Here is a 13414-nt window from a genome sequence, read left to right as displayed (position 1 = left end):
TGTGCTAGCCCTCCTAAGTCATCTCAATGATAACCATCCTCATCTGTGCTTTGGAAGAAGGCACCATCCACCAAAATAGGGTCAAGGCTAGCTAGGGGGCATCTTCAGTCCATTTGGGCATATCATCAAATAGTCCAACGTCCAAGCTTTTAAGTTTAGTGTTTTAGCATTTGGAGGCTCATCAAGGGGTGTAGCATCAAGTGGAATCAACTCAAGGCTCGATGCTCATCTATAAAGGGCCAAGGTTGGGGCCACAAAGTTAGGTTTGCTTTAAGAAAGGGGCAAAGAACCTATTGGAAGGTTTTGAAGAAGAATGAAGCTATCCCTTAAGGAATCTCTACTACATATGTGATACCACCTAAACAAACCTCTCAAGATCAAGTGAGATAAACTTATTTAGGGACAAAAAACCATTAAAGTATCATTGTGAAAACCTTGGAGTCCCCCAAAAGCAAAAAAATTAAAAAAAATCGTTGTTTTTTAATTTACGAGCTGCTGTCATCCAACCTGGCCGAGTAGGCTCGGACTTGGCTGATCCGGCCAGGTTATTACCAAGCCGGTCGAGTTGTTAGACAACTCAGCTGGCTCGGTAATAACCCGGCCGGCCGAACCGATTCACTGGCCGAGTCGACCCGGTGAGGCCTTGACTTGGACCAACTCGATCAAATCGGTTTCGAGCAGGCCGAATCTTAAAACACTTGGGCTAGGTAATCGAATGGGAGAGGCTCATTTGATGGAAGGGCTAGCAAGGTGTAGTCCAAATGAGTGCCCTAGATTGAGGGTCGAGTAGGGCTATAAGGCTGGGTGGATCTAAAGCAAGGTCCTCAAGGAGCCATTGCAATGGAAGAGATCTAATTGCTAAGCTCATGGAGGAGGACAACAAAAGCTGTGGCAACCGTTCAGGTGTAGAGCTAATGAGTGCCGAGTTTCCTATGCTACGGAGAAGGAAGGTCCGTAGATCTGTAAGGGTAGATCAGCCTAGGAAAGTGGCTGTAAGGCCTGTATAATGCAGATTTGTGGGCCGAATCATCTCAGGGTTCCAGAGCAGAGAAAGGAAGGCACATTAGGCCAGATCAAGGGCTGCTTCAGGGTTATCAAGTGTAGCTGAAGACCTAGAATGAAGGCCGCAGTTACTATGCGAGATCAGACGTCATGAAGGATGGTTGCTAGATGCAAAGGATTTGTTCCTAAAGGACTTGGAACAACAGATCTACAAGCCAAGTTAGAGCTCCTTCCACAGTTGTTCAGACCTCGAGATCCTACACTATAATTGCCACATATTTGCTCGAGAAAAAGCTGAGAAGGAACAAACCTTAACACTGAGATGAGGACGCAGATTTGAGGACTCATCTCTAGGGTTATAGTCATCAGATCAGGTAGGCCGAATACTCTACAGAAGTGCAAGAGTTAGGGCGGGAAGGAAGGCTGACATGGAAAATGAAAGAGGGCTAACAGATGGTAGATCTAGGCTAGATAAGAGCCTAAGTGACAGATCAGTCCTAAAGTTTTTAGGACAGTGATTACCAGCCCCAGTTTAGGGTAGTTTGAAGGGAGACTTCTGAGTGTATATGGATCTGTTTCATGGAGGAACAACAATTGAAATAAAGCCCTAGAAGAGGGTAGATTCATGGGTCTGTTCAAGAAATGAAATAGTGAAAAGAACAGAGCACAAGATCAGTGATTTTGAGGAACCAAAACACTGAGGATGCAGATCTACGAGCCCTAGGTAAGGGCAGTCTTGTGAGCTCAAGATCTGGGCAGATCTGATAGTATTGGAACAAAATAGTGAGGCGTGAAGCCCTAGATCTGAGGGTAGAGTACTTGGCAGAGTGTTGGAAGCCCAAGAACAGTGAAGAGAAGGGAGTCTATTCACTATTAGATGGCAGATTTACAGAGCAGCTTCAAGGTTTGGAGCAACAGCATAATGGCAGTTCCAGATCTGTGCAATAGCTCCTCTATTGCAGAACAAAGGGCAGTTTACTTAGAGCCCTAGATCAGTCCAGATGGGATTGTAAGTGGGCAGATCTGAAGGGTCCAGGTGGACAGATGCATTGGGTGCCTTAAGGTTGTTGGAGGGCAGCGAGTAGGTGACCCAAAGTAGCCCTAGATCAGCTTGTCAAGGACTTTGATAGCTGTAAGATGGGTGAAGATTGGAGCCCTAAGTGCAGTACATTGAAGGACTAATGGACTGCTAGTAGTGGCAGAATTGGTGAGCTCAGGACTAGTTCTTGAAGGACAAAGAAAGGAGGTCAAGGGAGCAGATCACATCAGCCCATGTTCATTGTTGGAGAAGGAATTCTAGCAGTGATAGGTGGCAGCCCTCCTGCCCTATGTTAGCCTTCATATAACAGCAGTGGAAGGCTATAGTGGGAAGAAGACCTTGAGTAGCTGAGGAGCAGCAGTGGGCAAAGGGAGTTGTGAACAACTCAAATAGAGTCTCGATGTGTTGATGTGTAGATGGACTTATGATCAGTGTGAGAGCAGGTGGAGCCGTGTTTAGTGGGTAGATGGACTTGTTTCATTGATAGAGGCAAAGTTGTGATTACTATAGAACGGGAGTGACAGACCGACAAGACGAGATACGTCATAGAGGCTGTGATTATGTACTAGATCAGCGAGATTGTTATTGTATTTTGTATCTTGTATTAGTGGTGTATGAGGACCATTATCCATGGTACGAGAGCCCTAGATAGTTGTATTATATGTTGATAATATAACAAAGATGGGTTGAAAAAGTTTAAAAATGTCATGTGCACTAGATGATTCACTGATGTGTTATTTTCCATTTTGCAAAGTAGGATAAGTTGAGGCACTTGAGTTGGTTATGTCAGAGATTTTAAGACACTAACCCAGAATCTCATTTGCCACGGAATTTCAACAGACAGGGGATTAGCTAGGGTGGGATCACCTCAAATGAAACTAATCAAGAGGAGGGGGTCTTAAAACCCTTAGAACCTCAAGCTCAAAGAAAACAAAGACAATTCAATCCAATTCAATGATGATAAAATGATTCCATCTCTCCTTTTTTTATAGATTCTTCATGGGGGGGTTCTCTTCTTTAATCTAATGTGAGGGTTTCATGTGCAACCCCCAATTTGGCTTTTTGCTCCAGCTACCCCAAAATTTATCCAATGTTGCCCCAAAACATTGGATAATGGGTTTCCCCCTTTATCAAAGACTATAGCCTACAAGTTTGGATAAGCTATTTCGTCCTCCCTTGGGCAATTAATCCATAGGGGACATTACAATCCCCCCTTCCTGACAGTGCTTGTCCCCAAGCAATGGCCAACCTAGGTGCTGCAAAATATGTCCTCCTATCTTCAAGCCTTTTCCTGCACCTATAGCATTTGTATTTCTTGACACTTCGTAACCTTCTGACCTTTTCAAAGATGAAGCATCTTTCCAGAAGTTGCAGATGGGGTAAAAAGGTCAAGCAACTGAGTCGTATCCATTAAATTCAGACTTAGCATTTTCTGCATTAGCAACTGAGACCTTGAGCTTTTGAAGACCCATACTTTTCTCTTCGAATGTTCCTCACATAATAAACCGATGGACACACTACTTTGCTTTGTCCTAACCTGTGAGCTCCATCCACAGCCTGGTGATCTCTCATCGGGTTCCAATCATGCTCCACAAAAACTACTGTATCTGCTGAAGTTAGATTTAAACCAAGTCCACAAACATGTGTTATGGGGAGGAGAACATCAATGGTTGGTTCTGAATTGAAAGCTTTACACTGTCAAACTGTCTTGAAGGCTCAACAAAACCATCCAAACCCAAATATGTCACACCTTTCATATTAGTCTGAAAGACATCCTTCTCAATTTTGTCCAAAAATGCTTTGTGCTGAGCAAAAATAAGGACACGATGCTGACTGCCTTCTGCAACAGGTATGCTTTCACTTCCTTAACCTGCTATAACTATTTCACATTTTTCTAATATTTCTTGAAGAGCTACCAATTTCGGAGCATGATGCAAATCATGTTGACTTGATTTAATATCTTTACTATCAGGTACACATTCAGATAGATGTGATGCAATATGGTCAGGTGGCATATCAGCTGTTGCAGGCCATGGATGTCTACACAATTTTAGCAGGTACCGGAGAGCCTGGAAAACATGATAGGATGCTTTGGATACAGATGTAGCATCATCCTTTGGATCTGATGAACCATAAGTCTCAACCAAAGTAGATATTTCTTTCTTGGCCTCTGAATGAGAAAATCGTTCATAATGTTTTAACTGTACAGGACTCAAATCATAATAGTGATCCTAGATAATTTTATTCTGGCAAATCAGCGAACACATCATCCTTGGTTCGTCGGAGAAGAAAAGGCATAACCTCTTTGTGCAGTTCTTCCATAGCTAGGGCTCCAGCTTTTGCATCCTTAGCTAAACATTTTGCCTGTCTTGCAGCTAATAATGGTTTCCTGTAAGTGGATTGAAACTGTCTCTCAGACCCAAAGAAACCTAGCATAAGAAAGTCAAAATGCGACCAGAGTTCTAAAACATTGTTCTGAATTGGCGTTCCACTCAGAATAAGATGGTTTTCTGCTTTTAACTATTTCACTGCAGTAGTGACTTTTGATTTTTGCATTCTTTATTATGTATCTAAAATACAATAATTCCAGAGAATGTGCCCCAAGAAATCAATGTCTTTGCAAATGATACCATAAGACGTTTAAACGATGTTGGACTTTCCAAACTGATTCTGGTGCAAAGACCGCTCCTGAGGAGATCTGGCATACTGGAGAGGATTTAGAACAGAACTATCAATAAACTTCTCAATTTCGAAGGCCCAGTGACCCACTAATGTTGAGGGACACACAATCAAAGAGTGTAATTGGTTCTTTTCGCCTCGTCTTTGAGGACAAGAAATTCCACGGTATCAAATGCTACAATTGCAGATCTTTGAGTGTTTTCCCAAGACCCATGTCATATCACAAAATCCCATGAAACTAGAAACGCTTAAGAAATGCCAGCCAGTTTATACCCTCTTGCTGGTATCTTGCCCCTCCTGAATAGTTGATGAATCCCTGTACATAGGGATGACTTTTTCCATTACTGCTGCCCTAAGATGCACTGTTAATGTTTTTTCCATACTTGTAATGCATCTTGAGGCTGGCAATCTGATGACGACATGGCAATGGCGTACACAACCAAAGATACCAGGAAGCAGTGTAAGCAATTTCAACTATAAAGGCTCTACAAGCAGAGGCACAATGGAGCGCACGACATTCTAATTTTGATGTGAATGGATAACCACATTCTAATTTCTACCTTCCATTTTTCAATCAGGCTTCCTTCTGCATTATCTGAAAGTCTTTTCTGAGAGGAGTTGCTCAGTCAAGTGCTGCTTGGAGTACTTTTCAAAGACATCCCTTTCTTGGAGATACCGGAACAACATCATTACTATGCCCAAAACTACTTCAACACCTTCCTTGTTGACCCTTTTAAGGATTATAATCTTGTCCTAAACCTTCGGCTGCCTACTAGATTCCCAGCCTTTTGGGGATTTGTCTTCTATAGTCCAATTCTGTGACTGCGGTGATTCCTGTTTCTTGTCTTTTAAATGCTCAGTTTCTCGTCTTCTTTTCTCACCTTTAGGCTCTGCAGCCTGTATTTCCCAATCCCCGGGTTTGATGGTGTTTTCTTTAAGGAGCTTAGCCTGTTGACTATTAGGCATTACTTCTGGTAATTTTAGATCTCTTGTGTTTTCCTTCTGAAGACCATTCTGATTTGATCGAAAATGTAATGCTACAAAATGTCACAAGTGCTTGCTACATTATAATTTATATGGTTTGTTATGGATCTTTCTTCAAGGAGAACCATTCTCATTCTTTTCAATATTCTCTCTGCTTCAGCTGATGGTCATTGATGTAACGACTCTGGCTAAGTTGAAGAATATGAAACACTACTATTTGCATGTGGTGAAAAGAATAGTTCTCATTTCACTTTGATTTGTTTGCAGGTACACTTCCTTGTATTTGCTGATACTGATAATGACAATTGCTCAATACTTTTATACAGCATGCTCATCTCCTGGGTGAGTTTGTAGCTTTGATGACTTGGCTTCTCAACATGATTAGGGGATAAAGTATACTGTATACCTTATAATTTCTCGTGGACTATAGGTATCTTCTTGATGCTTTGAAGGATATGTATAGAGCACCAGAAGCCATGATGAAAAATGCAAAGGATGTTGTTCTGAGGTAAATCACCATAGACATATTTATATCCACGTTCAGTTTATTATAATTTGGGAACCGAATGTGATAAGCATATGGATATCTATTGTTTAAACGTTATAGGTTGACATCCAGTATTGGAATTTTATCGGGGGGCTGGCACTGAAAGACTTTTCTATGTCAATGATGGATATCAGGATACTGCCCATGGATGAAGAGCATCATGCAAGAGCCCAAGGCAAAGGCTTCCCTTACATGCCAGTGGCAACCCGATCTCCTGGATCATCAAGGAGGCAAGTCATTTATTTAGTAAGGGAATTGATCCAAGTGAGGATGAAAATGGCATTTCCGTCCTTATCCAGCACAGTTCCTCTGCCCCTTCAATTCTCATGGATTATTCTCTTTTTTGTTACTTACGAGTGGCATGCTACTTGATCTTGTTGCAGTAATTCGACATGCTGTCAATTTCATCAGTGGCAGGTATGGTTTAACTCTATCTATTTCATTTGGATTGCTGCAATTTCAGCATCACCATAATAAGCAATTAACAGTCTGTAACCAAGAAAAAAACTATTGAACCTAATATATGTCGAAATAGTTCCTATTAGATTTATAAAAAGCTGAGCAAATAAATGGAAAGGGATAACCATTGACAAATGGATTATGCCATGTGAAATGTTTTTCTTGTGATCTGATTTATTTTAGGAACTACCTTAGTAGTAGTACCTGATTCTATTTAGGATTGAGTCGTTCTTTGCAGCGTCCATATGCTTCCATGAGTTAGAGTGGAATACCTTGATTTGTTTGTGAGCTCTACAAATAACTATGAATTACCATTCAACAGTCCTACGTTAATACAATCTTTATAAACATTTTTTTTTTGTGTAGCTGAGCATCTTAGCGCAATATCTGAATCACTGGAAAAACCTCTGTTTTAATATAATAAAGACCATTACTGTTGAAATCCATTCTTATTCAATCTTGATGCCAAGTTGTGTGAACACCCTGTTTGAACATTAGCCATGTTTTCCACACTCGAACAAACAATTAATTAAATTTTAACATTTCAAATAATAATTTATTATAATCATTGAACACCATAAGTAATCATAAATTAATTTTAACCATATTCAATTATGTTTAACTAATTGTAATGATGTGATGACCATGATTAATTGTAATCATAATTAATTATATTTAATTAATTGTAATTATAAGGCAATCATAATTTAATCATAATCCATTTAATTATTCATAATCTGGAGAAGGGATAAGTCAGAGTCTGAGAAGGGGCAGGTTATGGCACGGATCGCCATGCCCACCGCACAAAAAATTAGATGCCAAATCTCGTGGCAGTTGAAGGATTGCCTAATTAAGTGGCCATCAATGCAACCGTGCTGCCAACTGTGATCGAATTCCCTTCTCATACATCGAAAAGGTAACTTGATTGGCAAGGCAACATGAAGAACCACTTGGGGAGGCAACCCCCCAAACCGTTTAAAAATATGAACTAAGCTGAATGGGGGGGTTCATGTTCAGTATTGGAAGTAGAATTTCTGAAAGAGAGGGTAGCATAGTGAACAGTGATAGGAGTACCTATTTTTCTTTGGATCACCGTTGTCCATTTTCCTCTCCCAGTGTATATCAAGTGTGGCAAAACCTGAACGCAGAGGGAGGTTGAATTCACAAGTTGGGTGCTTGCTGGGGATTGACAAACCATGGTCCTTGCTACAACTGATAAAGCACCATGCTGATAAAACACCGATAAGTGATCTCGCTCCCTCAGCTCATCTGGTGTATTGCTCAGAAATTTTCTTTATCTTCAACCCTCAGACTCTAGACTGGCACGGGGGTTGTGAGTTACAGAGTCGGACAATATAACAGCCTATGGTTGGGAGGTAAACGTGAAGCCCTTCTCTACTCACCAACGGGAACATTATTTCAGAATATTGAACTCTTAGGAAAAGACGAAACATCACATCTGTGTTGAAGAGGCCCTGGTCATTGCAAGGGTTGAATCTGATTCATTTCTTTCATCGAAAGTTTAGGGAGGCCATTGAGATTGATAGGAAGCCTTGCAATCTAAACAAGGATGATGGATGGAAGATTAATGATCATTGGGTCCCTGCGCTTTCTTTATAAATTTGATTTGTTTTTTTTATTTTTTGAGTCATGAAATTTACTAAAAATTTTAACAAGGATGATGGATGGAAGATTAATGATCATTGGGTCCCTGCGCTTTATTTATAAATTTGATTTGTTTTTATTTTTATTTTTTGGGTCATGAAATTCACTAAAAATTTTATTTAATTTTTTTTGAATGAATATATTAACTAATTAAATTAAATTAAATAATATATATTGGTCAATAAATTTATTTATTATTTCTTTAACACCTAGACTAAAAATCTAATTGATTTTATTCTTAATTTTTAGGCTTTCTTATTTATTATTCAAAGAATTTTATTATTATTGGATTATTTTTATTTTTATTTTTGACTTGACCCTTGCTTTATGTTTGACTTGAATATATTATTTTCATATTTAAATCTAAATAATTTAATTTATATTATTTCATATAGCATTTTATTCCAAATAATTTAATTCTTGAATCTAAATATTTGACTTAATATCTAACCATAACTTAATAATAGATTTAATTTTAATATAATTCAATATAAATATTTGATTTTATATAATAAAATATTATTTTATTAGTTCAATTTTATTCCTATTTATTTATATTTTAATCCTTTTTTTTTAACTTAGTCTTCATCTAAATATTTGAATTTTTCAAAATTTGACTTGAGTCAATTTTAACATCCTAAAATTCTTTTTTCAAAACTAGCTATTTAATATAGCCGTTAAAAATATTAAGGATCTCTACATTGGTTTCTCTATTTAATCTGGTGCCATGATCTGATTCTCCATCTTGTCTTGATGATGAACCACACTGGATGGTTCGAAACACGTCGATAAATGATCTCTAATGTGATTTCTCCGAAAAGATTTCCTAACACATAAGACGAATGTTGCAATATCTGAATTCCTGAGCTTAACCGGGATTTATTCACCAGAACCAGTAAATTGTTATAAAATTCCTAATTTTAATGGATGACAAGTGTATGGAATATAACTACATGTGTAATTATATAAGTAGAAATGTATGTGCACACAACTTTTGGGATACACAAAGAAATAGCTTCTTCGTGGGCTTAAAACCTTCCATAAAAAGAAATCTTATCGCTTTACGTGATTGGACTTGCCGAATTGATGTATATATATGTTAAAATTTGGCAGCTCAGGGATGAATTTCTCCTAGAAGAAATCATATCTTTCAATTATGTTTGAAGTGTTGTTAAAATTGTGATATTATCGTTTACTCGTGATTTTTTAAACAAAACGATAAAATCGCGGTTAATACTCGAGATATTTTTTATAGCCGATTTTTTTCGGTAAAAATCGCGGGAGGCTCGGGCAGCGCTATTTTAAAAGGGAAAACACGATTTTTGTTTATTCATTTGGACAGCAGAGCGCGCGGAGGGGTTTGGAGATTTGGAGTGTTGGAGAGGCTTGGAGATCTTGCCATTTTGGAGCTAAATCAACTACGTGGAGGAGAAAATCAAAGAGTGTGCTAAGGAGGAGACCGATTATCTCCATAAAAACGGTATGGGCACCAATGTTTTTTGTTTTCATTGTTTTGAAACTTTGTTTTTGTTTTTTTCAATGTTTTTGGTTGGGTTTGGAATGGGGTTTTTGACATTTGTCCAATGTATTGTTTTTTTAGTTTTTTTGGTTGGGTTTGGAGTGGGGTTTCTTAAATTGTATGTAGTTTTTTTTAGTTTTTGTACAATTTAAATAGTAAAATATTAAATTGTAAGTTTGTAACTTGTAAATACCAAATTGTAATCCTTATTTTCCCATAGGTTCACAACTTCACTGAAACACCATTCAAGTTTTCAACTTCAAAGTTCAAAATCAAACATGCCAAGGAAATTGGACCCTTTCTGGGAATTTGGTGAACCTGATGCTCCGAATGATAGACTAAACTTGACTTGCAAGTTGTGTCGGCAACATATGTTCGGGGGCGTGTATAGATTGAAGTATCACCTTGCAAAAATCCCTGGATTTGATGTAGGGCTTTGCAAAAATACAAATCTTGAACTCACCCAAAGAGCCATGAAAGCATTGGAAACTTTAGACCAGAATAGAGAGGCCAAAGAAGAAGTGAAGAGGCAACTAAAAAAGTCAGCTGAACAAGCAAGTGGCACTGGTTCTACTGCAGCATCAACCAATCTGGTAGCTGCCTCATCATTTTTTGTTCCTCGAACCACACTTGGTTCACAACGATCTATCAGTTCAATGCTAAAAAAAACTGAGAAAGAACAAGCTGACAAGTTGCTGGCAAAATTTCTCCTTTGGAGTGATATTCCTTTCAGCATTGTAAGGAATAATCCATTTTTCCAACCTGCTATTGATGCTATTGCAACTGTTGGCCTAGGGTACAAAATCCCTTCTTATCATGATTTCAGAGGGCGGATTCTTCAAAATGAAAAGCTTGACTGCACCAAAAGATTGGAGGATTTTAGGGCATCATGGGCACAAACAGGATGCACTGTGATGTCAGATGGTTGGGCTGATCAAAAGGGGAGAACCCTTATAAACTTCTTGGTTAGTTGTCTCAAGGGGACTATGTTTATCAAATCTGTTGATGAATATGCACAAATCAAAGATGCAAGAACCTTATGTGATTTGCTGGATGTGTTTATTTTGAAAGTGGGTGAAAAAAATGTTGTCCAAGTCATAACGGACAATGCTGCAAATTATGTTGCTGCTGGCAGAATGCTTATGGACAGACATCGTACTATATTTTGAACACCTTGTGCTGCACACTGTATTGATTTGATGTTGGAGGACATAGGGAAAATTCCCTTTGTCAAAGATATTGTTGAGTTATCCAAAAGCATTACAAAATTTATATATAACCATACATCTGTGCTTAGCCACCATTACACGGTTTGCCACCAGTTTCATATCTCTTTAATCCCTCTTGAATTCTATGTGGGATGTGAAGATAATGTTTCTTTCAGAGGAGTGGCGTGCTTTGCCAATGAGCCGCAAACCAGAGGGAGAGGCCGTATGCAGACTAGTTTCATACCAGGAAGACTTCTGGGTGGGAGTGCAGGAGGTGTGCGCCGTTACTGAACCTTTGGTAAAGGTTTTTCGGTTAGTTGATGGTGAGAAGCCCGCAATGGGCTATTTGTATGAGGCCATGGACAGGGCCAAAGAAGCCATTCAGGCCTACTATGATGATAAGGGAGATGAGGGGTTTCAGAGACAACTCCTCCTATGGGGAGTGATTGATGAGCGATGGAACAACACACTCTATCGTCCCATTCATGCTGCTGGGATTTTCTTGAACCCCGCATTTTCTCACGCATGTGGGTTTGTATTTGATGCTGAGATCATGGATGGATACTTATCCTGTGTCCAGAAGATGGTGCAATCTCTAGCAGAACATATAGAGATCTCTAAAGAAATTGAGACATATGGGATGGCAAGTGGCACATTTGACTTTGACATGGCTGTGACTGATAGGACGATTAAAATGCCAGGTATTTTTTAGTTTGTAACTTTGTTTCAAATTTCATTGTCTCTTCAAATTCCATTTTTTCTTATGTTTATTTAAAATTTTATTTGTAATTTTGTTGTAGATGCACGGTGGAGAATGTATGGTGCCAGGGTACCCCTTCTGCAAAAGCTTGCCATTCGAATCCTTAGCCAAACATGTAGCTCCTTAGGATGTAAGCACAACTGGAGTGTATTTGAAAAAATACACAACAAGAAGCGCAACAGGTTAACACTTAAAAATTTAAAATATTGCAAATTTCCAAATAAATTTTTGAATTCGTTAAACAATATTTTTTTTTTATAATTATTAATTATTATTTCATGATCTTTGTACAGGTTGGAGTCCTAGCGACTTAATGACATGGTCTACATTTACTACAATCTTCGATTGTGGGTGAGGCAACTTGAGAGGACACCTGATATGGAGGCCATCTCATTGGATGGGATTGACACCACTGCTGCATGGAGGGTTGAGGCTGAGAGGTCTTTCATGGAGTCTGCTGATGATTGGTTAGTGCAGGATGTAGTGGAGGAGGAGGAGGAGGAGGAGCAACAGGAGGAGGAGGTGACACCACCTGCCCGGGCTACCCCTGCCACCAGTAGAGGACGTGGTCTACCTCCTATAGCTCCTACTTCTAGTTCTTCAGCTTCTAGAGCACAACAGACTCCATTGCCAACTCCACTAGCACCAACATCTACATCTAGAGGGAAAGGGAAAGTTGTGGCATTTTCTCGCAAGAGGGGCAGAGGAAATCAATAGTATTAGACTTTAGGTATTTTGTTCATTTCATTGTATATGACATTATGACTCATGAGATACATTATTATATTTTTTTTGTTGATATTTTGAGGCTGAGTTGGGACTCAGGAGTCAGGACTTACTATTCAGGACATGATTCACTGTTATGTGTGATTTTAGCACTAGAAGTGACATTTTCTTTAATTTTAATTTTCATCCTTTTACTTAAATTTTTAACATTACCATGAAATGACTCAGGATGTTTGAGAGTGCTTTCGTCCTCATTGGGTTTCATATGGAGAAAGTAGAATTTTAGATTTCATTCATAATCTAGCAGACTTATCAGTATTTCAGGATTTCAGGATTGGGGGATTGCAATGTTTCCATTGAATTTTGTCATGTATTAGGGTATGGAACTCGTATTTAATCAAGAGTACCAATCCCTCTATGTACCTTGATGTTAGTGACATTGGTTGTCGAACTCCTCTATCATGACCCTTCTAAAAATGTACGCATCACTCAAACAAAATCTTGACTTGACATGCTATGCTTTTTCTATCTTATGTTAATGCTTAGAGGGTGATATTAATGACAAAGATCCCTATACAGATACAAAGGTAATGACAAAGATACCTCTGGATATTAATGCTTGGAGGGTGATATTAATGACAAAGATCCTGATTTTGCAACAAGACTAAAAAATTAGACATTTCTCATGGTGGCAAGAGGCCCAAGCATAAGAAATAGATAATAGATTTACTTCTCTTTTCTAGTTTCTAGTAGCTTTTATAACTATTGACTCTTTCATATTTATTATGATATTTTTTTAAACAATATATGACAATTTAAGTTTGAA

The 13414-nt window shown here is 38.6% G+C and overlaps 1 protein-coding gene across 4 annotated transcripts in view; it reads left to right on the top strand.

Moving 5' to 3' along the window:
* The window catches only part of LOC149192456 (protein S-acyltransferase 10-like), a 214833-nt gene that overhangs the window by 51679 nt on the left and 149740 nt on the right, over window positions 1–13414 (top strand). For 2 of the 4 annotated variants that reach the window (XM_089404604.1, XM_089404602.1), the window contains exons 3-6: window positions 5972–6046; window positions 6135–6212; window positions 6386–6481; window positions 6635–6668. In XM_089404604.1, coding sequence (XP_089260730.1) covers window positions 5972–6046; window positions 6135–6212; window positions 6386–6481; window positions 6635–6668 — 283 coding nt within the window. Of the gene's footprint in view, window positions 1–443; window positions 3891–4013; window positions 4099–5971; window positions 6047–6134; window positions 6213–6385; window positions 6482–6634; window positions 6669–13414 lie in introns of those variants that run through there. The other 2 variants (XM_089404606.1, XM_089404605.1) reach the window with 2 other exon arrangements.

Source organism: Pinus tabuliformis, chromosome 2_2 (genome assembly GCF_031772625.1).
Source record: "Pinus tabuliformis cultivar Carrire ecotype Pingquan chromosome 2_2, CPIR1, whole genome shotgun sequence".
Taxonomy (NCBI): domain Eukaryota; kingdom Viridiplantae; phylum Streptophyta; class Pinopsida; order Pinales; family Pinaceae; genus Pinus; species Pinus tabuliformis.
The sequence above is the reverse complement of the archived record's forward strand: the minus strand, read 5'-3'. Positions and strand labels throughout refer to the sequence as shown.